Source organism: Ranitomeya imitator, chromosome 3 (assembly GCF_032444005.1).
Source record: "Ranitomeya imitator isolate aRanImi1 chromosome 3, aRanImi1.pri, whole genome shotgun sequence".
Taxonomy (NCBI): Eukaryota; Metazoa; Chordata; class Amphibia; order Anura; family Dendrobatidae; genus Ranitomeya; species Ranitomeya imitator.
The window spans coordinates 319,691,152-319,716,728 of record NC_091284.1 but is presented as its reverse complement, the minus strand read 5'-3'; the positions used below and the strand labels follow the sequence as shown (position 1 = coordinate 319,716,728).

Below are 25,577 nucleotides of genomic sequence, written 5' to 3'. Positions count from 1 at the left end.
CCGCCGAATCTGCCGGCCGGCAGATTCGCTCCAAAGTGCATTTTGATCACTGAGATATAACCTATCTCAGTGATCAAAATAAAAAAATAGTAAATGACACCCCCCCCCCACTTTGTCACCCCCATTGGTAGGGACAATAAAAAAATTAAGAATTTTTTTTTTTTTTTTCACTAAGGTTAGAATAGGGGTAGGGGTAGGGTTAGGGTTAGGGGTAGGGTTAGAAAACTGCATAAAAAAAAAGGATCAAAAAACGCATCAAAAAAGGACAAAAAAGGACCAAAAAAAGGACCTGCGTTTTCTGCCAAGAGCTGCAGTTTTTAAAAAAAAACAGTCCTGAAAAAAAAAGGATGGAAATCCTGAACGTGTGAACATACCCTAAAAATTGCATGCACTTTAGGTAAATTTGCAGGTTCAATGTTTATTAAATAAAAAGACATCTGTACAAAAAAAAAAAAAATACAACTCAAACATTAACATATCACTTTGAGAAAAGGTTTTCTTTTTCCTCTACATCTACAAGGGACAGACACTTGTCAGCAAACTCCACAAACAACGGCTCTTGCATATACTGTTTTAATGCTTCATCTTTATTCTCTGTCTGGTCAAGGGTCACAAGCAGCTGCTTCAGATGTACGTTCAGTAATAAACTGCTCAGCTCTTCTGATAAGCCTGGAAAATATAAAAACAATTCATTAGACTGCCTGACAGGTGAAAGGCTTCAGTGCACAGTGAATGATCCATGCCATACATGTCAAACTGTGGCACCCAGGGTGATAACTGGTCAGCCCGCCTGCATCCCAGATGCGATACAGTTGAAAGCAACTGTGTATGGAAGATAGTTGGGGCATCATACTGTGTTGGAGTCCCCATACTTTACTGGAGGGTTTGAGGGGGGACACAGTACAGTAATTCATGCCGTGCTTGTGGATGAAATCACTGTGGGTGTATCCGACTGTGTTTGGGGGTCACTTTTGTTGGTGTCATACTTTATGATGGCTCAGTGGTTAGCACTGCAGCAATGGGGTCCTGGATTCAAATCCCACCAAGGACATCTGCAAGGAGTTTGTATATTCTGACCATGTTTGCGCGGGTTTCCTCCGGATACAGCTTCCTCCCACACTCCAAAAGACATACTGATAGGGAAAATAGATTGTGAGCCCCAATGGGAACAGCGATGATAGTGTATGTAAAGCGCTACGGAATATGATAGCGCTATATAAGCAAAGCATAAATAATAAAAGGTAATAGGAGAAAATGGTCCATACAATTTGTTGCGCGATTTCTCCTGAGTACTCAGATACCCCCTATGTGGCGTAAACTACTGTTGGGCACATGGCAGGGCTCGGAAGGGAAGACGCGCCAATTGAATTCTGGAGCACAATTTTGGTTGGACACAATGTCACAGTTGAAGAGCGCCTGACATGCCAAAACAGAAACCACCACAAGTGACCCCACATTTTGGAAACTACACCTCTTGAAGAATTCATCTACCAGTGCAGTAAGCACTTTTAACCCTCTGGTGATTCACAGAATTGTACAACATTGGGCTGAGTCCAGGGCCGGCGTCAGCACCCGGCACAGCGGGCAAATGCCGGGGCCCTGGGGAGAGAGGGGGGCCCACTCACGCTGTCATAGATACAGCTGGGAGAGCAGAGCAGGAGATAACATGCTCTCTCCGCCTACAAAGTCACTGCTGGCTGCGTTCTCTTAACCCCTATGTGCCAGCTCTGACACAAGCATCTTATCACTCAGTGAGTGCAGCCAGGCAGGCACACATAGGGGTTAAGAGAAGGCAGCCAGTGTGACATTGTTTGTGGGGGGAGAGAGCACTTCTCTGCTCTGATCTCCGCCCCTGGCTGGCTGCCATGCTGCTGAAGTTATGAGGCAGATTCAGGAGGAGCTCCTAGTCCTACCAGTGCATGAGTGAGTGGCGCTGCTATATACTATGTGGGCTGCTATATGCTACGTGGGCTGCTATATACTACATGGGCTGCTATATACTACATGGCTGTGTTTATATGCGATCATGAATCGGGGTATGTGTTAAAGGGGGGGCCCACTGAGACTCTTTTGCCCGGGGCCCTCAAAAACCTGGAGCCGGCCCTGGCTGAGTCAATGGAAAGTGACCATTTTTTCCACTAAAATGTTGCTTTGGCACCAATTTTTTTTATTTTCAAAAGGGATAATAGGTGAAAATGAACGGTATAATTTTTTTTTTTATTTTACACAATTTCTACTGAGTGTGCCAATACCCCATATATGGTCAAAAACTACCGTATATACTCGAGTATAAGCCGAGATATTCAGCCCAAAAATATGGGCTGAAAGTGCCCCTCTCGGCTTATATTCTAGTCATGGTCGGCGGGTGAGCGACGATGGTCACATACTCATCTGCTCCTGGCGCGGTCCCTGCATGTCCCATGGTCTCCGGCAGCCTCTTCCCCAGTTCAGCGGTCACATGGTACCGCTCATTAAAGTAATGAATATTGACTCCACTCCCATAGGGGTGGAGCTGCATATTCATTACTGTAATGAGCGGTACCGTGTGACCACTGAACAGGGAAAGGAGCTGCTGGCTCCTGGAAATCATCAGTCCGGGAGAAGCTGCCAAGGACCGCGCCAAGAGCAGGTGAATATTTCATATTCACCTTTCCTCGTTCCAGCACCGCTCAGTCTTCTGCGTCCTCTGCAGTGACTGTTCAGGTCAGAGAGCGTGATGACTTGGTGTGTGCGCGCCGCCCTCTGCCTGAACAATCACTGTGGAGAGACGGGACGCTGAGGAGCAGCAAGCAGCAACGAGAGGCGAGTGTCTTTTTTTTTTTTTTTTAATTGCAGCAGCATTATATGTGGCACGTTGTTATATGGAGCATCTATGGCGCCATAATGAACTGCATGGAGCATTACATGTGGCACATTGTTACATGGAGCATCTTATGGGGCCATAATGAACTGTATGGAGCATTACATGTGGCACATTGTTATATGGAGCATCTACGGGGCCATAATGAACTGTATGGAGCATTACATGTGGCACATTGTTATATGGAGCATCTTATGGGGCCATAATGAACTGTATGGAGCATTACATGTGGCGCATTGTTATATGGAGCATCTTATGGGGCCATAATCAGAATTTGTGCAGCATTATATGTGTTAGGGCTAGCGGAACGCACCAAGTAAATATAGATGTTTTTATTGTTATTTGCGTTCGCAGCCCGGGGTCCACCGTGCAGGAAAACCTGCTGCTAGCAAACGGCGGCACTATATGGCGGTATAGACTAACTCAGTTAATTCACCGAGTAGCCGTGAAAGCAAAGCACTGTGCCCTGTTAAACTTCACAGAGGCACAGGCTAACTGCCCAAACAGAGAGCAGTCAGTGGTCACGCATGCACACAAAACTCCTCGCCGGAGGTGCCACCATTCTAGGGGCTTATTTCAGCCAGGTCCCTGAATACATACAAACACAATCTCCTCGCCGGAGGTGCCAGCATTCTAGGGGGTTTATTTCATCCAGGTCCCTGAATACATACAAACACAATCTCCTCGCCGGCGGTGCCAGCATTCTAGGGGCTTATTTCAGCCGGGTCCTTGAACACACTCTTACGTGACCACACTGGCGCAAAGCACATAACATAGAACAATACTAGCTCATGGCCGTGCGGCCATGCGAGCCTTAAATAGTTGCAGCACGTACAGGACCTTCCTAGAAGGACCAATGAGAGGCTGCCACAGAGCGTGAGCACCTACAGGACCTTCCTGAAAGGACCAATGGCCTTAGGTGCAGAAACTGATCATGTGACCCTCTATCTCCACTGAGAGATCTTACTCTGGGCATGCTCAGAACGAGAAAAGCAGGACTTAGTCCCAGAAGCGTCTGCTCGCCGCTGCCCAGCACTGACTCCAATGGCAGAAGCAGGAAAAGCAGCAGTAACTCTTTGTACAGTCAGACTGAGCGAGACGCTGGGACCGACGTCTCCGCTGAGCAGGCTCCACTGCAGCAGGAGAAGAATGGGAGACCGCAGCGGAGATGGCCCGAGATTCCCCCTGTGGAGAGGCAGGAACTCGACCCCTAACAATATGGGGCATATTTTAATATGCAGCATCTTATGGGGCCCATCATAAATTTTATGGAGCATTATATGAGGAATATTTTGTATGGAGCATCTTATGGGGCCCATCATGAACTGTATGGAGCATTATATGGGACTCCTGATTCAAAATGGATATTCAAAAAACTTAACCTACTGATGTCTCAATTAATTTTACTTTTATTGGTATCTATCTTTATTTTTGACATTTACCGGTAGCTGCTGCATTTTCCACCCTATACTTATTACTCGAGTCAATAAGTTTTCCCAGTTTTTTGTTGCAAAATTGGAAGAGGGGTGATGGGGGTTAGAGGTGGCGGCGGCTTATACTCGAGTATATACGGTACTTTAAAAAGGCACAGTGCAAAGCTCAGAAGGGAAGAAGCGCCATATTGGAGTTCAGATGTTGCTGGAATGGTTTGAGGGTGCCAAGTCACATTGGCAGAGCCCCTGAGGTGCCAGAACCACAGACATCCCCATAATTGTCCCAATTTTACAAACTACACCTCTCCATGAATCCATTAGGGATACAGGGAGAATTTATACACCACAAAATTTTATACCATTGGGCGGTGAAGAATGAATAATTAATTTTTTACCACTAAAATGTTGTTTTAGCCTCAAATTTAACATTTTTCTAAGGGCCAATAGGGAAAAAAATTGACCTCTCAGTTTGTTGTGCAATTTCTCCTGAATACGCCAACACCCCACATGTAAATCGGGAAAAACTTGTCAGGCACAGTGCAAAGCTCAGAAGAGAAAGAGCACCCTTTTATAATGCAGCTCTTACCGTTATTGGGAGCGGGTGCCATGACCTACTTGAACAGCCATTTGGTTGCCAGAACAGCCAACACCCCCCACCACCACCACCAAGTGACCACATTCTACAAACTACCTTGCTCAATAAATTAATCTAAGGGTGCAATGAGCTTATTGACGCTACAGGTGTGATACAAAATTTTATACTATAGGACAGTGAACAAAATAAAATAGTTTTAGCCCCAAATTTTACATTTTCACACTGGGAAATGGATAAAATGACACCAAAATATGTCCCACAATTTCTGCTGAACATGGCAATACCCCATATGTAGCTGTACAGTACTACTTAGCCACAGGGAAGGAGGGCCATTTGCCTCCTGGATCAAAGATTTTTCTTGAATAGTTTGCGGACTCCAAATACAGAGCCCCAAGTGCTAGAACAGCAGAATCCTTCCCTCAAGTGACCACATTTTGGAAAGAATACCATTTTGTGAATTTATCTACAGGTGACGATTTGACTCCATGACTGTTTTCCAGAAACAACCAGCAATGGAGGTTGTAGAATGAAAATTAGAAGTCTATCATTGTAGAGCCCACACACTATTACCTGCATATTATGCCTAGCTCATGCTTCTGGAGACATGCACCGTAAATTAAGTGGACTCATTGCTACAGAAATATCAAACGTGAACGCTAAAACAGGATTTTTGGTTGCTTACCGTAAAATCTGTTTCTCTGAGCCTTCATTGGGTGACTCAGGAACCATGGGGTGTATGCTGCTGCCACCACTAGGAGGCTGACACTATGCACATAAAAAGTTAGCTCCTCCTCTGCAGTATACACCCCACCGACTGGCGCTAGGTTAATCAGTTAGTGAGAAAGCAGTAGAATAGGCAACAAGATAGAAAGAAAACAAAACCGACAACTTAAACTGTAACAATAGAACATAGAAAATGAGTTGATAAACATGGGAGGGTGCTATGTCCCCCAATGAAGGCTCCAAGAAACAGATTTTACTGTAAGCAACCAAAAATCCTGTTTTCTCCATCACTTCATTGGGTGACGCAGGAACCATGGGATGTCCCAAAGCAGTCACTGGGAAGGAAACAGCAGAAATGTACATTCAGGTTAGAGAACTCACCACTGCCGCCTGCAAGATCTTTCCATCTTGGCTGGCATCCGCCAAGGCGTGGGTATGGACCTTATAAAATTTGACAACGTGTGGATGGAAGACCAAGTTGCCGCTTTGCAAAGTTGTAGGGTGGATGCCCCACGGTGTACCTCCCAGGAGGAGCGAGCTTTAATCCCAGGGGGAGGCACTCTGTTCTTGACCCAGTAAGCCTCCGAAATTGCAGTTCTGATCCAGCGACCAATTGTATCCTTGGAGGCCGGTTGGCCTCTTTGCACACCATTTGGATTCTCGAATAGCGAGTTTGTCTTCCTAAAGGGGGCGGTCCTAGCCAGATAGATCCTCACCGCCCTGACCAGGTCTAACCTGTCCAGTGAACGCTCCAGAGAATGAGTCGGAACAGGACAAAAAAAAAAAAAAAAAAAAAGAGGACAATATTCTCATTCAGGTGAAAGGTGGACACCACCTTGGGAAGGCGGAGGCCGCAAAACCACCTTATCCTGGTGAAGAACCAAGAAGGGGGGGGGGAAACAGGAAAGAGCCGCCAACTCCAAGACACGCCTAATGGAGGTGATGGCCACAAGAAACGCCACCTTCCAGGACAGAATAGACAGGGAAACCTCTCGGAGAGGTTCAAAGGGGTAACCCCTCAGGGCCTCCAGAACAAGATTGAGGTCCCAGGGGACTACAGGATTCCCGTACGGAGGAGCCGCATGTGCTACTCCTTGAAGATAGGTCCTGACCTGAGAGTGGGAGGCTAACGTCTTATGGAAAGGGCTGATATCTGATCTTTTAGCAAACTAAGGGCAAGGCCAGCGTCAAGTCCTGCCTGGAGAAAAGGACATCAGCGGAATGTTATTAGAATTACACCAGCAGAAATAGCCTTTCCAGGTTCGATAATAGACCCTGGAAGACTACTGCTTCCTAGCCTGGATCATGGTGTGAATCACCCGATCAGAAAATACGGACGCTCTCAGAACTGCGGTTTCAACAGCCACGCCATTAAATTGAGCGACCGAGAATTCTGGTGGCAGATCGGTCCTTGGGACAGAAGATCAGGCCTGTCTGGGAGCCTCCAGGTCGGCGTCCGCGAGAAGGTTGACTCTCTCTCCGAACCAAGATCAGAATGACCGGAACCCCCTCCGCCTTGATCTTCAACAGCCTGGGAAGAAGGGGTAGGGGAGGAAACGGATAGGGAGGCACGAACTGCCACCAGTGAATGGCCAGAGCATCGGCGCTCACTGCAAGAGGATCGCGGGACCTGGAAACGAGCCGTGGAACCTTCCTGTTCAGCCGGGACGCCATGAGGTCCATCGAAGGAAAATCTGATGGAAGACCTCCTGATGCAGGAACCACTTCTGCCGCAAGACCTTCGCGCCTCAGGAAATCAGCCGCCCAGTTGTCCACGCCAGGGATATGCACTGCGGATAACGCCGAAACAGTCGCCTCTGCCCAGAGGAGGATCTTGGATACCTTGGCCATTGCCAAGGAACTCAGAGTCCCTCCCTGGTGATTGACATATGCCACAGCCGTGGCATTGTCCGTCTGAACTCGGATTGGCAGACCCCTGAGAAGCCTTTCCCAGCGACGGAGGGACAGAAGAATGGCTTATCTCGAGGATGTTGATCGGCAGAGAGGATTCCTCTGCCGACCAACATCCCTGGACAGTCAGATGGCGAAATACGGCACCCCAGCCTAGAAGCCTGGCGTCAAGTAGTCACCACCTGCCAGTGAACTGGAAGGAAGGACCGGCCCTGGAAGATGAGAGGGGACGAAAGCCACCAATTGAGAGACCGTTTGACTCGAATAGAGCCGATTAGGACGATTCAGAGAAAGAACAGACCTGTCCCACTGTGAAAGGATTGCTTGCTGAAGTGGTCTTGAGTGGAATTGGGTGAAAGGGATTGCCTCCGATGCTGCCACCATCCTCCCCTAGGACCTTTATGGCTGAGCAGAAGGAAGGAAGGAAGCTGAGGGCCCTGTAGAGAGCGAACTCCCTGCTGGAGGATAGCTCTCTTCTCTTTGGGAAGAAAAACCCTTGTCTGACGGGTGTCGAACAGCATGCCTAGAAAAATCAGGTGCTGAGACGGAACAAGGCAGGACTTTTTCCTGCTGACAAGCCACCCGAAACAGAACAGAGAACGATGGTCAGGCTTTCCTGAGCTTGAGAAACAGACGGAGCCTTTAGGAGTACATCACGGCAAGAGCATTAAACCTCTGATCCTCAAATGGATGCTGCCATGATTTTCGTGAAAACTCTGGAAGTGGTTACGAGTCCAAACAGCAAAGCGACAAACTTGAAATGGTCGTGCTGTACTGCAAAACGCAGGTATCGCCGATGCCCCGGGAAAATAGGTCTTGGATGTCTACAGAGCACCGGAATTCCTGGAAGCAATTACTGAACGAAGGGATTCCATCCTGAAATGCCACAGGCATTGTTCAGTAACTTGAGATCCAGGATGGGCCGAACCGTGCCGTCTTTTTTTTGGCACCACAAACAGGTTTGAATAGAAACCTGTGAAACGTTCCCTGTCTGGGACAGGAACGATCACCCCGGACCTGAGAAGGGAGGCGATGGATGCAAAGAAACCTGGAACCAAAGAAGGATCTCTTGGGGGGACGGGATTCGAAGAATCGAACTCGGGGTCGCGAAGCAAACTATTTTGTATCCTGAGGATACAACCTCCCTGACCCATGTGTCCTCCACTGAAACGAGCCAAACGTCCCTGAAAAAAAGGAGACAACCGCCCAGCTTGGAAGATACGCTGGGATCTTGACCTGGTGGATCTACCCTGGGAGTTACAGGAACGCCAAGAAGGGGTGGGTTTAAAGGAAACCTTCCTCCTAACCTGGCGAGACTGTGGCCTCTGCTGGTGGGAAACCTCCTCTGTTGCCGCAAAACGGCGAAAGGGACGAAACTGCAGCTTCGGAGGAGGCCGGCGAGGTTTGGACTGGGGGAGAAAGAAAGCCCCTGTTGGTATCCTTAATAGTTTGGTCCAAACAGACGTGACCCCCTGGAAAGGCAGGCTGGTAATGTACTTTTTTTTATGACAAGTCTGGCTGCCAGGCCTTAAGCCAAATAGTCCGACATATAGCCACGATATTGCTGGACGCCTGAGATGCGCAAGATGTGTCATCCATGGAGACAGAGACCAAGTACTTCCCTGCATGAGAAATCTGGTCGACGAGATCCACCAGATCCTCCGGTTGAGCTCCAGCAAGAATGCCGTGACGGAGTTGCTTGGCCCATCTGGCTATGGATTTCGAGACCCAAGCGGAGGCAAAAGCCGGACAATGTAGAAGCGGACGCTTTGAAGGCTGATTTTGCAAAGAATTCTTTAATTCTGTTATTGGCATCCTTGAGGGATGCTCCATTAGAAAGCGGGAGGACCATGTTGGTAGACAGTCTGGAGACTGGCGGGTCCACCGCCGGAGAAGCTGTCCAGTTGGCGGTGAGCTAGGGAGAAAAGGGATACAGAACGCCGAAGCGCTTACCTCTATGAAAGCATCTGGTCGGGTTCTCGCTTTCCCTGGCAAGTACCTCCTCAAATTCTTTACGAGGAGCGAAGACCTTGGAAGGTGGTTTAGACAGTCTAAATTAAACTGCCTGATCTACGGGATCCATAGAGGTGTCCTTGATGCTTAAGGTCTGGTTGACCGCATCTGAAAAACGCCTCACCTGACTAGGGAGAGGAGGATCGGCAGACCGCCGGGAAAAACCGAGGGGCGAGATGGAGTGGGTAGAGAACCTAGAACAGCGCTCCTGTCTGGATCTCTTGCTGCCTGTGTTAGAGGACCCAGACGGAGATTCCTGTGACCCACTAGCAACTAGGGAAGTCGGGAAGGGCAACCTGTCAAGTACGGACACCAGGGTCTGGGACACCTTGGTGAGATCCGCCATGGACTGCAACAGAGGAAGCCCACCTTGGAATAGGAGCCTCACTCTCACGTGGGGCAGAAGGGAACTTCTGAGCAGAGGGGTTGCTGCAATCCTGACAGAGGGGAGAGGACTAACAAGAAGAAGGAAGAGGGAGGATGACTGACCTGAAGGAGAAGGGCGGAGCCAAGCTGCGGGACCAGGGGTGGAGCCAAGCGCCAGGGGCAGAGCTAAGTGCCAGCAGGAAAGAGCCAAGAGACGGGCGCCCGCCCGAAGACCAGGAAGAAAAGGGGCAGAGCCAGCGCTGCAGCTAGGTCCAAATGAAGTCGGGACCTAGATTACAGCTGCTGACCGCCGGAGCATGGAGGAGCAGCACGCAAAAGAACGCCTGGAGCCCCCAATACCCCAAAAATTAAAGGGGAAAAGACCCCTGATGCCCCACTCTGCAGCTACGTCAGGGAGAATCCGGGTACTAGATTATGGCTGGTGTCTGCCGAAGCACGGGGAAGTGGCGAGGAGAGCCCTAAAAAGCCACAACGGTAACCTGAATTAAGGAGCCCACTATTAAAATAAAGGGAAAAAAGTGTAGTTTAAATTTGCAATAAGCCTCCTGGGAGACCCCAAATATGTGGAAGAAGGTGTTCTGGTCAGATGAAACCAAAATCTAACTTTTTGGCAACAATGCCAAACGATATGTTTGGCGTAAAGACAACACAGCTCATCACCCTGAACACACCATTCCCACTGTCAAACATGGTGGTGGCAGCATCATGGTTTGGGCCTGTTTTTCTTCAGCAGGGACAGGGAAGATGGTTAAAATTGATGGGAAGATGGATCGAGCCAAATACAGGACCATTCTTGAAGAAAACCTGTTGGAGTCTGCAAAAGACCTGAGACTGGGACTGAGATTTGTCTTCAACAAGACAATGATCCCATACATAATGCAAAATCTACAAAGGAATGGTTCACAAATAAACGTATCCAGGTGTTAGAATGGCCAAGTCAAAGTCCAGACCTCAATCCAATCGAAAATCTGTGGAAAGAGCTGAAAACTGATGTTCACAAACGATCTCCATCAAACCTCAGAGCTCAAGCTGTTTGCCAAGGTAGAATGGGCAAGAATTTCAGTCTCTCAATGTACAAATCTGATAGAGACATACACCAAGCGACTTACAGCCGTCATCGCAGCAAAAGGTGGCGCAACAAAGTATTAAGTTAAAGGGGACAAATATTGCACGCCCCACTTTTCAGTTTTTGAATTTCCACAAAAATTTAAAATAACCGATAAATTTTGTTCAACTTCACAATTGTGTTCCACTTGTTGTTGATTCTTCACCAAAAATTTACATTTGGTATCTTTAGGTTTGAAGCATGATATGTGGGAAAAGCTTGAAAAGTTCTAGGGGGCCGAATACTTTCGCAAGGCACTGTATTTCCCATTCCACGAAATCCGCAAAAAGACTTGTTAGTGGAGTTGGCTATACTCTTGTCCCCACAAAGTACTTTCCGTGTAATTCCCCCCCCCCCCCTCCCTCAGTTCCATCACTCTCCATCAGGCTCTTCCATCCCCTCTCCCTCAGGAGTAGCAGTCTTATACCATCCCACCAGGCTCACCCATCCACTTCCTTGACCATTTTTTTTTGACTGGATGCCGCACTTCATATGCTACGAATTACCAACTATTAACCTGGGAGACTTCAACATCCTCATAAACAGCCCCACTTCCCTATCTGCATTCCAGCTTCCATCTCTAACCACTTCTCTTTGCCTCTCACAGTTTTCAACCTCTTGGAGACACAGACGGTAACACCCCTGATGTGGTCTTTGTCTGGCTCTGTTCAATCTCCTAACTAGATAACTCATCTCTTCCCCTCTCTGATCACAACATTCTCTCCTTCATGCTCACAAATCCTCATCCACCCCAGCACACTCCTACCTATCACATTCAGTGATCTACTAACCATTAACCCTCAAACACTTAGACTCCCTACACTCCTCACTGTCCCCAATCTCTTCTTTATTCTGTCCTGATCCGGCTGTAAATCACTACAATGACACTCTCAGAAACACCCTAGACCAAGTAGTGCCCCATCACCCTCAGAACCTCCAAAGACAGTAAAACAGCCCTGGCTCACATCGCAAACTCTTTCTCCAGCGATGCTCTAGGAGAGCCAGATGCCTATGGAGGAAAACTCGGCACACCAGAAAACTATCCTTCATAAATTTATGTTAAGAACCTATAACTCTTCCCTTCACCTCACCAAACAGACCCACTTCCCCACCCTAATCTCACGATACAAAAAAAAAAAACCTGACACCTTTCACGCACTCATCAATCCAAAAGCCCAGGCACCTATCACAGACATTTGGGCTGATGATCTGGCCTCCCACTTTACAGAGAAAATATCCATCAGGAAATCAGTTCCGAGCCACCAAGTGCCTTGACACTCATTCCCCCCCCCCCTCCTCTCCTCTGGCTCACTCCACATTTGACCCCGTCATAGAAGAAGAAATCTCCAGTCTCCTCTCCTTCTCATCCGACTACATGCACTACTGACCCTATCCTCTCACAGCTACTCCAGTCCCTCTCCAGCTGTCACTACTTACCCACCTAAAATTTTCAATCTCTCCCTCTCCTCTGGTATCTTCCCTTCCTCCTTCAAACACTTTCATTAGTCCATTATTAAGAAAAACCCTCTCGACCCATCCTGAACAAATAACTACAGACCAGTCTCCAATTCCCCCTTCATCTCTAAACTCTTGTAGCACCTGGTCTACTCCCGGCTTACCCGTTACCTCTCCACTCACTCTAAATCCATCACAGTCCAGCTTCCTCCCCTACGCTCTACAGAAACTGAACTCAAAGTGACCACAGGCTCTCCATGCATGTGTTGTGACTGTCACACAGCCGCGACACATGCAGCTGCAGCGCCGGACAGCTGATCAGCCGGCATCCTCCAGGTATCAGTTCCCTGTGCAGCTTATTCGGTAAGCACTATAGCTTGCCGAATAAGCAGGGACTCAATCAAATTTGCTGATCTCTACCGTTGACCACCATCTCCTACTCTGTATGCTCCACTCAATAGACATAAAGGACACTGCTCTCTCCTGGTTCTCTTCCTATCTTTCTGATCGCTCCCTTCAGTGCATCATTCGCTGGCTCCACTTCTTCCTCTCACTACTGGGGTCCTTCAGGGATCAGTCCTTTGACCTCCCCTCACTGAATGGCCTCAATTGAAAAGACAATCACCAAATTTGTCTTTCAGTAGCATCTTTATGCTGATGACAACTATACATTTCCTCCCCTGACCTTACCCCCACTGTACAACAGAACACCAGTGACTGTCCGCAGTTTCCAACATCATGTCTGACCTCTATCTGAAACTCAACCTTTCTAAAACTGAACTTCTGCTCCCGCCCTCAACGTATCTCAATAAATCTGACATATCCCTCTCCGTAAGTGGCACCACCATAACGCTCAGATAGCAGGTGCACTGTCTGAATGATATGCTTGTATATAGGAGGTGAAGAAAAGATTGGTGTCAATGTTCTGCCCGCTGTTGTCGTTTCGACCTGAACAACTCTAGAATCCGCCCCTTTCTCACCATGGAAACAACAAAAACCCTTACTGTTGCAATCATCCACTCCCACTACTATAATTCTCTATTAATTGGCCTCCTCCTCACTCGACTTTCCCCTCTCGTCCATCCTTAATACAGCAGCCAGGGTAATCTGGCTAATCAGTACTTGGACACTCTGCTTTGTGCCAGTCATTGCACTGGCTGCCCATACATTATATTAAATTGCTTGTTCTCGCCCACATCGGGACCCACCTACATCTCCTCCCTCATTTCCATTTATCGGCCTACCAGCTCGTTACGCTCAGCAAGTGACTTAACTAACATCCACACTAATCCGTACCTCCGAAACCAAGAATTCTTCCGAGCTGCACTTATTTTTTGGAATGCTCTTCCTCAAGAAATTAGGACTAACCACAACTTGCATAGTTTTAGATGCTCCCTAAAACCACATCTGTTTAGGGCAGCCTATGGCCTTCTCTAATCCAAGTCCTTTTATATATAGACCATTCGCTATTTCTCTGAACATAATTCTCCATCAAACTCCACCGCACCAAAAAGCACTACAAATATTGGTTGATGACCAGCTAATGCAGCCTATATCAATCCCCCATTTCCTCAAGATGGCTGGACCATCATTGAAAATAAGCACCTGTACTTTGTGTCACCCCCACCTCATTATAGATTGTAAGCTCTGACAAGCATGAGGTCATTATCTTTGCTTTAATTATTGTACTACCTTTAACTGTTACTTATGACTGCGTATATGAACTGCAGAAATGTAAAGCACGAGGGAATGGGTTGACGCTATATAAATATCCTAGGGTAAATCTATTCCTGCTACAGACCATTTTCATAGTTGCACTTACATTTTCCTCCCCTTATTCAAAGAGTGATAACTTATTTGTTTTTTGTTGATGTAGCCATGTTTTTATGCAGGAAGAGTTGTTGTTTTGAAGGATAGTTTATTTTTAGCTTTTTAACTATACAATTTAGTGGAAAAGAAAGGAAAATTCAAAGTGTGGGGAAATGTTAAAAAGCTCAAACATTGCTTTGGGGGTTTTGTTTTTACAGTGTTCATGGGGTAAAACAAACGACCTGGATGTGGTTAACAGATACATCATACACTTCGGTCAGAGACAAAGGGGTTCAATTTTGACGCAGACAATGGAAAAACATGGATTTACTGAGTAAGGGTTTAATTACATTGGCCAATTGTAGCCATTTAACCCCTTAACGTCCACTGATGAACATAGCCCGTCATGGCAGGGCACCAGGATGTCTTTATGTCCGTCATGCATTTAAGATGTCACTGCATGTAACAGACAGCTGGCAGGAACGGGAAGAGGTGCGGGGACACATGCCATTGGTCCCAGCACTCAGATCGCTGTGATCGGTCAGACTCACCGATCACAGCATGATCGCGCAGGAGATCGCGGGGGTATGAGCATTGTCACCGAGCTACGGAAAGCTTCTGAGACCATGCTCACAGCATGGTGTCAGAAGTTTTTAGTATAGATATAATGCACTTCAATGCATTACACCTGCAATCAACGTAAAAAAAAAAAAGAATGTAAGTCTCAGAGGAACATAAATAAAAGATATTACACTATTGAAACAATTCCTGAATTGTTGGTTTGTTCATTCTGCCTTCAAACATCAGAAAAGAAAGCAATCAAAAATCATCATGTGACCAAAAATGGTACCATTAAAAACATCAACTTGTCCTGCGAAAAAAACAAGCTGTCACATGACTGTGGGTCGAAATATGGAAAAACACCAAGGAAACCTACTGAAATGAAAGGTCAGTACCTCTCCCCCGCTTCAGTTGGGTTACAGAGCATGAGAGGACCTTCGGTTAATTTACACAGATAACCATTATATAAACAAAAGACTATAGTACACACCCAAGAGGTGAGAAGGAGGGGGGGGAAATATACAAGCAATGTCATGGGTTCCGGAAAAAACTGTAACCTTGATGTTTTGTTTTCACCCATGACAGCACACCTGATTTTTTGAGAAATGAAACATCTTAGGGAGGGATCACCGCTTGCAGAACCCTTCTACCAAAGGTCAAGTCAGCAAAGAACAGATTCAGTCTGTAGTGCATAAAAAAAAAAAAAAGTAGTATATGATGAGGACCAGGTAGCAGCCTTACAGATCTGATCAATTGATATCTACAGCTTTTCTGCCTAGGAGGTAGCCACGGCTTTGGTGGAGTGAGCTTTGATGCCTTCAGGAACAGGAGCAACACTCGCAGAGTAAGAAACCAATGGCCTCCTTGATCCATCTGGTAATGGTTCTCTTAGACACTCCCTACCCCTTCCTGCTACCCTGGAAGGCTATGAATAGTGACTGGTCCTTTCTCCACTGACTGGTCTTGGCGATATATTCTAACATGGACCTCCTCACATTTAAGACATGGAATTTTTCTTCCCCTGGATCTTCAGGATTGCTACAAAAAGGAGGGCAAAGTCATTTCCTGTGTCTTATGGAATTTAAGAACCACCTTGTGGAGATAGGAGGGGTCCGGTCTTAGAAAAATTCATACACCTATGTGTAGGGGGAACATGTAGACAGGGCTTGTATGTTGCTCACTCTGCGGGCTGATGTTGAGGCCACTAGCAACACCGTCTTAAGCGTCAAATTTCACACAGAAAAATCCTGTAAGTGATCAAATGGGTCCCTAGTTAGCTCCTCTAAAACTAGGTTCAGGTCCTATGGAGGAATGTTTGGAACTATAACAGGTCTTGATCTACTACAGGATCTTATAAATCGAGACACCAATCTATTTGCTGCTAGGTTACAATTATTCAAGGCACCCAGGACTGACACCTGCAACTTGAGGGTATTCGTTGCTAACCCTAGTTGCAACACCAACTGCAGAAACTCTAGCCGGGGCTTCATCCCCTAAGGGCTGCCCTAAAAAGTCCAGGAATCTTTTCCATGTTCTACGATAGATCCTTGATATAATTAGCTTCCTACTTTGCAGCAGGGTGGAGAATAGCCCTGGTGAGAACCCCTGCCGACTCCGTAATGTCCTCTCAAATTCCATGCTGTTAGATGGAAGCCCTTCACTTGAGAGTGGTACACTGGTCCGTGGGTAAGGTCCGGGATCTCTGGTAGAATCCATGGGTCGGTAATGGACATTAGGCTTAGAAAGGAGAACCACTGTCTCTTCGGCCAGAATGGAGCAATGAAAATCACCATCGCTTGATCCTCCCTGATCTTCCTCACGACTGCTGGAATCATCGCTATTGGGGGAAAAGCATAGGCCAACCTGAACCTCCAAGGAATCTGAAGGGCATCCACGGTGAAAGGATTCTTCCATGGGCTTAACGAACAGAGGTCCCTTACTTTCCTGTTGTGTAAACTAGCAAACAGATCTATCTCAGGCCGCCCCCATGCCCACACTATTTGCTGGAAAATTTGGGGATTCAGAAACCATTATCCCTGTCTCAATTTCTTGCGACTCAAAGTCTGCTCGTGTTGTCTATTCACCCTTCTGTGAAGTGACATAAGGACCAGTAGGTGTTGCTCAGCTATCTGGAGTAGGATGTTTACTGGCATCAGAAGGGTATGGGACCTCGTTCACCCCTGATGGTTGATATAAGTCACAACTGCGCGATTGTCCGACATGACTCAGGCATGGCGACTCCAAAGGAAGGGGAGAATTCTATGCCCCAACACATCTGGTTATCCACCACACTTTGATCCTTCTAACGGAACCCATCTCTTCAAAAAAAAAACCTTACAACCTGTAATGACCACACGGCCATGTCAACACCATCGGAGATACTGCAACCCCTAACATACTGTCTCCTTCCCCATAATCCTTTAGAATGTAAGCTCGCAAGGGCAGGGTCCTCTTCCCTCTGTATCAATCTGCCATTGTTAGTTTGGTTTACTGTGATATTTGGATTTTGATGCAACCCTGTCTAATGTACAGCACCATGGAATTAATGGTGCTATATAAATAAAATATAAAATATATAATAATAATTACATGTTTCAACAGCTCTTTTAACCCCTTAATCCCATATGACGTACTATCCCGTCCAGGTGACCTGGGACTTAATTCCCATGGACGGGATAGTACGTCATATGCGATCGGCCGCTCTCACGGGGGGAGCGCGGCCGATCGCGGCCGGGTGTCAGCTGCCTATCGCAGCTGACATCCGGCACTATGTGCCAGGAGCGGTCACGGACCGCTCCCGGCACATTAACCCCCGGCACACCGCGATCAAAGATGATCGCGGTGTGCCGGCGGTGCAGGGAAGCTTCCCGCAGGGAGGGGGCTCCCTGCGGGCTTCCCTGAGACGATCGGTACACGGTGATGTGCTCACCGTGTACCGAGCGTCTTCTCCCTGCAGTCCCCGGATCCAAAATGGCCGCCGGGCTGCATCCGGGTCCTGCAGGGAGCACTTCCGGGTCAGGATCAGGCTGCAGCTGCAGCTCTAATCCTGCCCGGCTGTATGTCAGATCACCGATCTAACAGAGTGCTGTGCACACTGTCAGATCGGTGATCTGTGATGTCCCCCCCTGGGACAAAGTGAAAAAGTAAAAAAAAAAATTTCCACACTTGTAAAAAAAAATAAAAAAAAAAATCCTAAATAAAGCAGAAAAAAAAAAAATATTATTCCCATAAATACATTTCTTTACATAAAAAAAAAACAAAAAAAACAATAAAAGTACACATATTTAGTATCGCCGCGTCCGTAACGACCCGACCTATAAAACTGGCCCACTAGTTAACCCCTTCAGTGAACACCGTAAGAAAAAAAAAAAAAAAACGAGCCAAAAAACAACGCTTTATTATCATAACGCTGAACAAAAAGTGGAATAACACGCGATCAAAAAGACGGATATAAATAACCATGGTACCTCTGAAAACGTCATCTTGTCCCGCAAAAAACGAGCCGCCATATAGCATCATAACCAAAAAAATAAAAAAGTTATAGTCCTGAGAATAAAGCGATGCCAAAATAATTATTTTTTCTATAAAATAGCTTTTATCGTATAAAAGCGCCAAAACATAAAAAAATGATATAAATGAGGTATCGCTGTAATCGTACTGACCCGAAGAATAAAACTGCTTCATCAATTTTACCAAACGCGGAACGGTATAAACGCCTCCCCCAAAAGAAATTCATGAATAGCTGGTTTTTGGTCATTCTGCCTCACAAAAAATCGGAATAAAAAGCGATCAAAAACTGTCACATGTCCGAAAATGTAACCGATAAAAACGTCAACTCGTCCCGCAAAAAACAAGACCTCACATGACTCTGTGGACCAAAATATGGAAAAATTATAGGTCTCAAAATGTGGAGACGCAAAAACTTTTTTGCTATAAAAAGCGTCTTTTAGTGTGTGACGGCTGCCAATCATAAAAATCCGATATGAAAAACTCGCTATAAAAGTAAATCAAACCCCCCTTCATCACCCCCTTAGTTAGGCTAGGTTCACATTGCGTTAATGGGTTAACGCTAACGGACAGCGTTGCACGGCGAAAATGTCACAATTAACGCCGTGCAACGGGTCCGTTAGCACAACCATTGACAGCAATGTGATTTTCGGGTGTAGCGCATCGCTACAGCGTGCCATTTTCGGCTCGCGCTAGCAAGGTGCCGTTCTTTTGTGGCGCGCCTCAGACGCTGCTTGCAGCGTCCGCGGCGCGCCCGAGGTCCGATCCCCGATCTTCCAGAGCGGGGACGTTAACGCGACCACTAAACACGACACCTAAAAAGACATTGCGTTAGCGCAATCCGCTAGTGCTAAACGGATTTCCCTAATGCAATGTGAACCTAGCCTTAGGGAAAAATAATAAAATTAAAAAAAATGTATTTATTTCCATTTTCCCATTAGGGTTAGGGTTAGGGCTAGGGTTAGGGTTAGGGTTTGTATTACATTTACGGTTGGGATTAGGGTTGGGATTAGAATTAGGGGTGTGTCAGGGTTAGGTGTGTGGTTAGGGTTACAGTTGGGATTAGGGTTAGGGGTGCGTTTGGATTAGGGTTTCAGTTATAATTGGGGGTTTCCACTGTTTAGACACATCAGGGGCTCTCCAAACGCGACATGGCGTCCGATCTCAATTCCAGCCAATTCTGCATTGAAAAAGTAAAACAGTGCTCCTTCACTTCCGAGCTCTCCCGTGCGCCCAAACAGGGGTTTACCCCAACATATGGGGTATCATCGTACTCGAGACAAATTGGACAACAACTTTTTGGGTCCAAGTTCTCTTGTTATCCTTGGGAAAATAAAAATTTGGGGGGCTAAAAATCATTTTTGTGGGAAAAAAAAGGATTTTTTATTTTCACGGCTCTGCGTTGTAAACTGTAGTGAAACACTTGGGGGTTCAAAGTTTTCACAACACATCTAGATAAGTTCCATGGGAGGTCTAGTTTCAATATGGGGTCACTTGTGGGTGGTTTCTACTGTTTGGGTACATCAGGGGCTCTGCAAATGCAACGTGACGCCTGCAGACCAATCCATCTAAGTCTGCATTCCAAATGGCGCTCCTTCCCTTCCGAGCTCTGCCATGCGCCCAAACAGTGGTTCCCCCCCACATACGGGGTATCAGCGTACTCAGGACAAATTGAACAACAACTTTTGGGGTCCAATTTATTCTGTTACCCTTGTAAAAATACAAAGCTGGGGGCTAAAAAATCATTTTTGTGAAAAAAAAAAAGAATTTTTATTTTCACGGCTCTGCGTTATAAACTGTAGTGAAACATTTGGGGGTTCAAAGCTCTCAAAACACATCTAGATAAGTTCCTTATGGGGTCTAGTTTCCAAAATGGTGTCACTTGTGGGGGGTTTTAATGTTTAGGCACATCAGGGGCTCTCCAAACCAACATGGCGTCCCAACTTAATTCCAGTCAATTTTGCATTGAAAAGTCAAATGGCGCTCCTTCCCTTCCGAGCTCTGCTATGCACCCAAAAAGTGGTTTACCCCCACATATGGGGTATCGTCGCACTCAGGACAAATTGCACAACAACTTTTGTGGTCTAATTTCTTCTCTTACCCTTGGGAAAATAAAAAATTGGGGGCGAAAAGATCATTTTTGTGAAAAAAAAAAGAATTTTTATTTTCACGGCTCTGCGTTATAAACTGTAGTGAAACACTTAGGGGTTCAAAGTTCTCACAACACATCTAGATAAGTTCCTTGGGAGGTCTAGTTTCTAATATGGGGTCACTTGTGGGGGGTTTGTACTGTTTGGGTACATCAGGGGCTCTGCAAATGCAACGTGACTCCTGCAGACCAATCCATCTAAGTCTGCATTCCAAATGGCGCTCCTTCCCTTCCGAGCTCTGCCATGCGCCCAAACAGTGGTTCCCCCCCACATATGGGGTATCAGCGTACTCAGGACAAATTGGACATCAACTTTTGGGGTCCAATTTATTATGTTACCCTTGTGAAAATACAAAACTGGGGGCTAAAAAATAATTTTTGCGAAAAAAAAAACAAAAATTATTTTAACGGCTCTGCGTTATAAACTGTAGTGAAACATTTGGGGGTTCAAAGCTCTCAAAACACATCTAGATAAGTTCCTTATGGGGTCTAGTTTCCAAAATGGTGTCACTTGTGGGGGGTTTTAATGTTTAGGCACATCAGGGGCTCTCCAAACCAACATGGCGTCCCAACTTAATTCCAGTCAATTTTGCATTGAAAAGTCAAATGGCGCTCCTTCCCTTCCGAGCTCTGCTATGCACCCAAAAAGTGGTTTACCCCCACATATGGGGTATCGTCGCACTCAGGACAAATTGCACAACAACTTTTGTGGTCTAATTTCTTCTCTTACCCTTGGGAAAATAAAAAATTGGGGGCGAAAAGATCATTTTTGTGAAAAAATAAGATTTTTTATTTTTACGGCTCTGCATTATAAACTTCTGTGAAGCACTTGTTGGGTCAAAGTGCTCACCACACATCTAGATAAGTTCCTTAAGGGGTCTACTTTTCAAAATGGTGTCACTTGTGAGGGGTTCCAATGTTTAGGCACATCAGGGGCTCTCCAAACGCAACATGGCGTCCCATCTCAATTCCAGTCAATTTTGCATTGAAAAGTCAAATGGCGCTCCTTCCCTTCCGAGCTCTGCCATACGCCCAAACAATGGTTTACACCCATATATGGGGTATCAGCGTACTCAGGACAAATTGGCCAACAATTTTTGAGGTCCAATTTCTTCTCTTACTCTTGGGAAAATAAAAAATTGGGGGCGAAAAGATAATTTTTGTGAAAAAATATGATTTTTTATTTTTACGGCTCTGCATTATAAACTTCTGTGAAGCAATTGGTGGGTCAAAGTGGTCACCACACATCTAGATAAGTTCCTTAGGGTGTCTACTTTCCAAAATGGTGTCACTTGTGGGGGGGTTTCAATGTTTAGGCACATCAGTGGCTCTCCAAACGCAACATGGTGTCCCATCTCAATTCCTGTCAATTTTGCATTTAAAAGTCAAATGGCGCTCCTTCCCTTCCGAGCTCTGCCATGCGCCCAAACAGTGGTTTACTCCCACATATGGGCTATCAGCGTACTCAGTACAGATTGTACAACAATGTTTGGCATCCATTTTATCCTGTTACCCTTGGTAAAATAAAACAAATTGGAGCTGAAATAAATTTTGTGTGAAAAAAAGTTAAATATTCATTCTTATTTAAACATTCCAAAAATTCCTGTGAAACCCCTGAAGGGTTAATAAACTTCTTGAATGTGGTTTTGAGCACCTTGAGGGGTGCAGTTTTTAGAATGGTCTCACACTTGGGTATTTTCTATCATATAGACCCCTCAAAATGACATCAAATGAGATGTGGTCCCTAAAAAAAAATGGTGTTGTAAAAATGAGAAATTGCTGGTCAACTTTTAACCCTTATAACTCCCTAACAAAAAAAAATTTTGGTTCCAAAATTGTGCTGATGTAAAGTAGACATGTGGGAAATGTTACTTATTAAGTATTTTGCGTGAGATATCTCTGTGATTTAAGGGCATAAAAATTTAAAGTTGGAAAATTGCGAAACTTTCTAAATTTTCGCCAAATTTCCGTTTTTTTCACAAATAAACGCAAGTTATATCGAATAAATGTTACTACTAAAATGAAGTACAATATGTCACGAGAAAACAATGTCAGAATCGCCAAGATCCGTTGAAGCGTTCCAGAGTTATAACCTCATAAAGGGACAGTGGTCAGAATTGTAAAAATTGGCCCGGTCATTAACGTGCAAACCACCCTCGGGGCTTAAGGGGTTAAAGTTCGAACCCTGATCCCTTTCTAGAGACCAGGTCCCCTGCATCGAGAAAAACCTCAGATGTGCCCCCTATCCGGTATTGCTTGCATCCGTCGTGATAATTATTATTATTATTATTTATTATTATAGCGCCATTTATTCCATGGCGCTTTACATGTGAGGAGAGGTATATATAATAAACAAGTACAATAATCTTGAACAATACAAGTCACAACTGGTACAGGAGGAGAGAGGACCCTGCCCGCGAGGGCTCACAATCTACAAGGGATGGGTGAGGATACAGTAGGTAGGGTAGAGCTGGCCGTGCAGCGGTTTGGTCGATCGGTGGTTACTGCAGGTGATAATGTCCTCCAATGGCCTTACCACTGGATCCCTGATGGCAAATGCTTTCTAACTATCCACCAAGGCAGGAAGTCCCCGTTATTGCCAAAGAAAGATGTAACTTTCCCTCTAAATGCCCTTTTAACGACCTCTGTGCTGACAGGACCTACCACTGTAGCTGCTTCAGGTGAAATTGGGTCCATCTTACTACCGGTATACAAGATGTTAGGGATCCTAGGAAGGACATTGCTTTTCCTAGTGTCATTCTTGGCTGGTGCCTCTTGGCGCTAGCCTTCCTAGGCCCCTAGTGATTTAAGCAGAAAATGGCCCCTATTAACCCATTATCTACCAATGTCATTTTTTTGGGACGCCAAATCTTTTGCTTCTAACATAGAATTTTTATAATTAGGTCCAATTTTTGTGTTGTGTTTGTAAAATGAATGTTTTCAAAATAGGAAATCATGTCATTGTCATTTTTAATTGAATATTGGGACGCTCTTTTCTGAAAAATCCGTAAAATGAACATTTCTAATTTGGCAAGTAATGGGTTGTTAACAAAAGGTGACATTCTCGTAGATCACTCACCACCAGCTGTCATATTAAGAGTATCGGATTCGGAGGCTGATGAGGAGCACGTACAACGTCCCTCCTGGATACTGAGGAGTCCTGCGACCTCTGATTGGGACGGCTGCCATTTTTGCTACTCAAACGTCTGCTCCTTTTAGTGCACCCAAGCTGTTGACCAGGTACAGGTATAGGCGATTGCTGCTGCTGTCCTCTAGGATCCTCCATGATTGGGAGATTCGGGACACAAGCGCTTCTTCTGTGGTCATCCCTCCTTATGAGAGGGATCCACTGCGCTTTCCACCTCCTCCGATGCCCAACGATACCCCTCCCTGCTAGGATGCACCAAGTCTCCACGCATCCCGGTCGGCTTTTTCGCCCAGGGCACCGCCATCTTGGCTTCGGCGCACCCCCACTGACGTCATGCGGGCACGCCCATTCCCAGCAGAGTGCGCACTCGGAAGCCAGGCTCACTACAGAGCTTGCAGCCAGAAGGTAAAGGGGGAACGGCGCGGCGGATGCTGTAGAGCCGCCTGGCCCGTGACTGTGCCGACTACGTCCCTCGGACGGCGGCTCCAACACCCGAAGGCCGGCATATAGGCGCTCTGCCTGTTCTTCCAGTTCCGGGACGGGAGTAGGCAAGTATGAAAAAAAAAAAAACTCTTCAACCCACCCGGGTCTCAGCATAAAAGTTCCTGTCAGGACAGGAAACCCAACTGAAGCAGGGAGAGAGGTACTGCATTTTTATTTCAGTAGGTTTCCTGTCCTAGCTGGGCAGATCCCTCTCTCAGGTATGCTGTCAGGGGTGAAGGGAAAAGACGTAGTTACTTGGCGCACCCCTATAGACTCAGATTGGGGGTGCTTGCTGACCTTTTGTTCCCTGACTGTATCCCCTTGTGTGAGTGATCTAATGGTGCTTTCAACCTCCATTTTAATCACTGAGTTTAATTCGGAGGCGACATTTGGGGTCTCCTCACATAGCACCTCTACTATGCACGAACGGCAAAGTCTTTTATCCCACGTGACAGGTAACTCTCCCTTACACATGGGGCAACTACTGTGTTTGGTTTTAGCCAAGCTTTTTCCTCCCTGTATAATGAAAAGAATGGGGACTCAATTACATGGTGTACTTTCACGAAGATCGCTCACCAATCAGACGCAGCCGCGATCACCAATTTTGGAGGAGGAAAAAGGTTCCATTGAAGGGCCTTTAGAGGCCGGAAACTTGTCCAGAGCTTCTGCTGTGCTGGGGGGAATGGCTGCTGGAAAGTGTACTCCGCTTGCTTGAAGAACCATGCTGCCTTTTTTTCCTTTTTGGCTGTTGCTGCCATGGCTGTCCTGGCTCCTCCATCCTACAGGGGACGACTGGCTGCAGGGACCGTCTCACCCCCGCTCCCTTCCATTTGAATTTAGCAACCAGGCATCCCCTGTACAATTTCTGGTTTCAAAGCAGAAGGGACCCCGCTCGCTTCATCGGGGGGGGAGGGGGTTGATGCTGCAGCGCATCCCACGCATGCACAGATCGGACATACAGAAAAAATTATAAAAACAAGGTCAACGCGTTTCCGGTGACTAAGCACCCTTAACCATGATTAAGGGTGCTTAGTCACCGGAAACGCGTTGACCTTGTTTTTATAATTTTTTCTGTATGCTGATGTTTTGTCCTTTCACTATATTTTAAGTGAAATAAATTATGGATTTTTCACTATTTCGTTGAGCTGGATCTCCTTCTCTTTCCTGTTCGTCCACGCCCTGACACAGCGGTTCCGTGCTCCGAGCTCCTGGGAATGTCGGTATGGTGAGCTGGATTTTGTTTTTCCTACAGATCGGACATCCAGGAGCCCAGCACGGGAGTAGCACACCCAAACTCCAACCGTGGCAGGTGCATCGCAGCTGCCTGTATTGGTCTGGCCAGGCCTGGACTTCATCTCTTCAGGTACGCCATACTGAAGGTTCCCCATCAATGACTGGAAACCAACTGATGCAAGGGAGAGGCACCACCCTTATTATC

At 46.3% G+C, this 25,577-nt stretch overlaps 1 protein-coding gene across 1 annotated transcript in view; it reads right to left on the bottom strand.

The window, feature by feature from the left end:
- Positions 1-398: 398 nt before the first annotated feature.
- Positions 399-25,577, bottom strand: part of ZNHIT3 (zinc finger HIT-type containing 3) — an 81,691-nt gene continuing 56,512 nt past the window's right edge. The window contains exon 8 of the mRNA XM_069759798.1: positions 399-669. Within this exon, the coding sequence (XP_069615899.1) occupies positions 479-669 (191 nt within the window). The 3' untranslated portion in view covers positions 399-478. The remainder of the gene's footprint in view (positions 670-25,577) is intronic.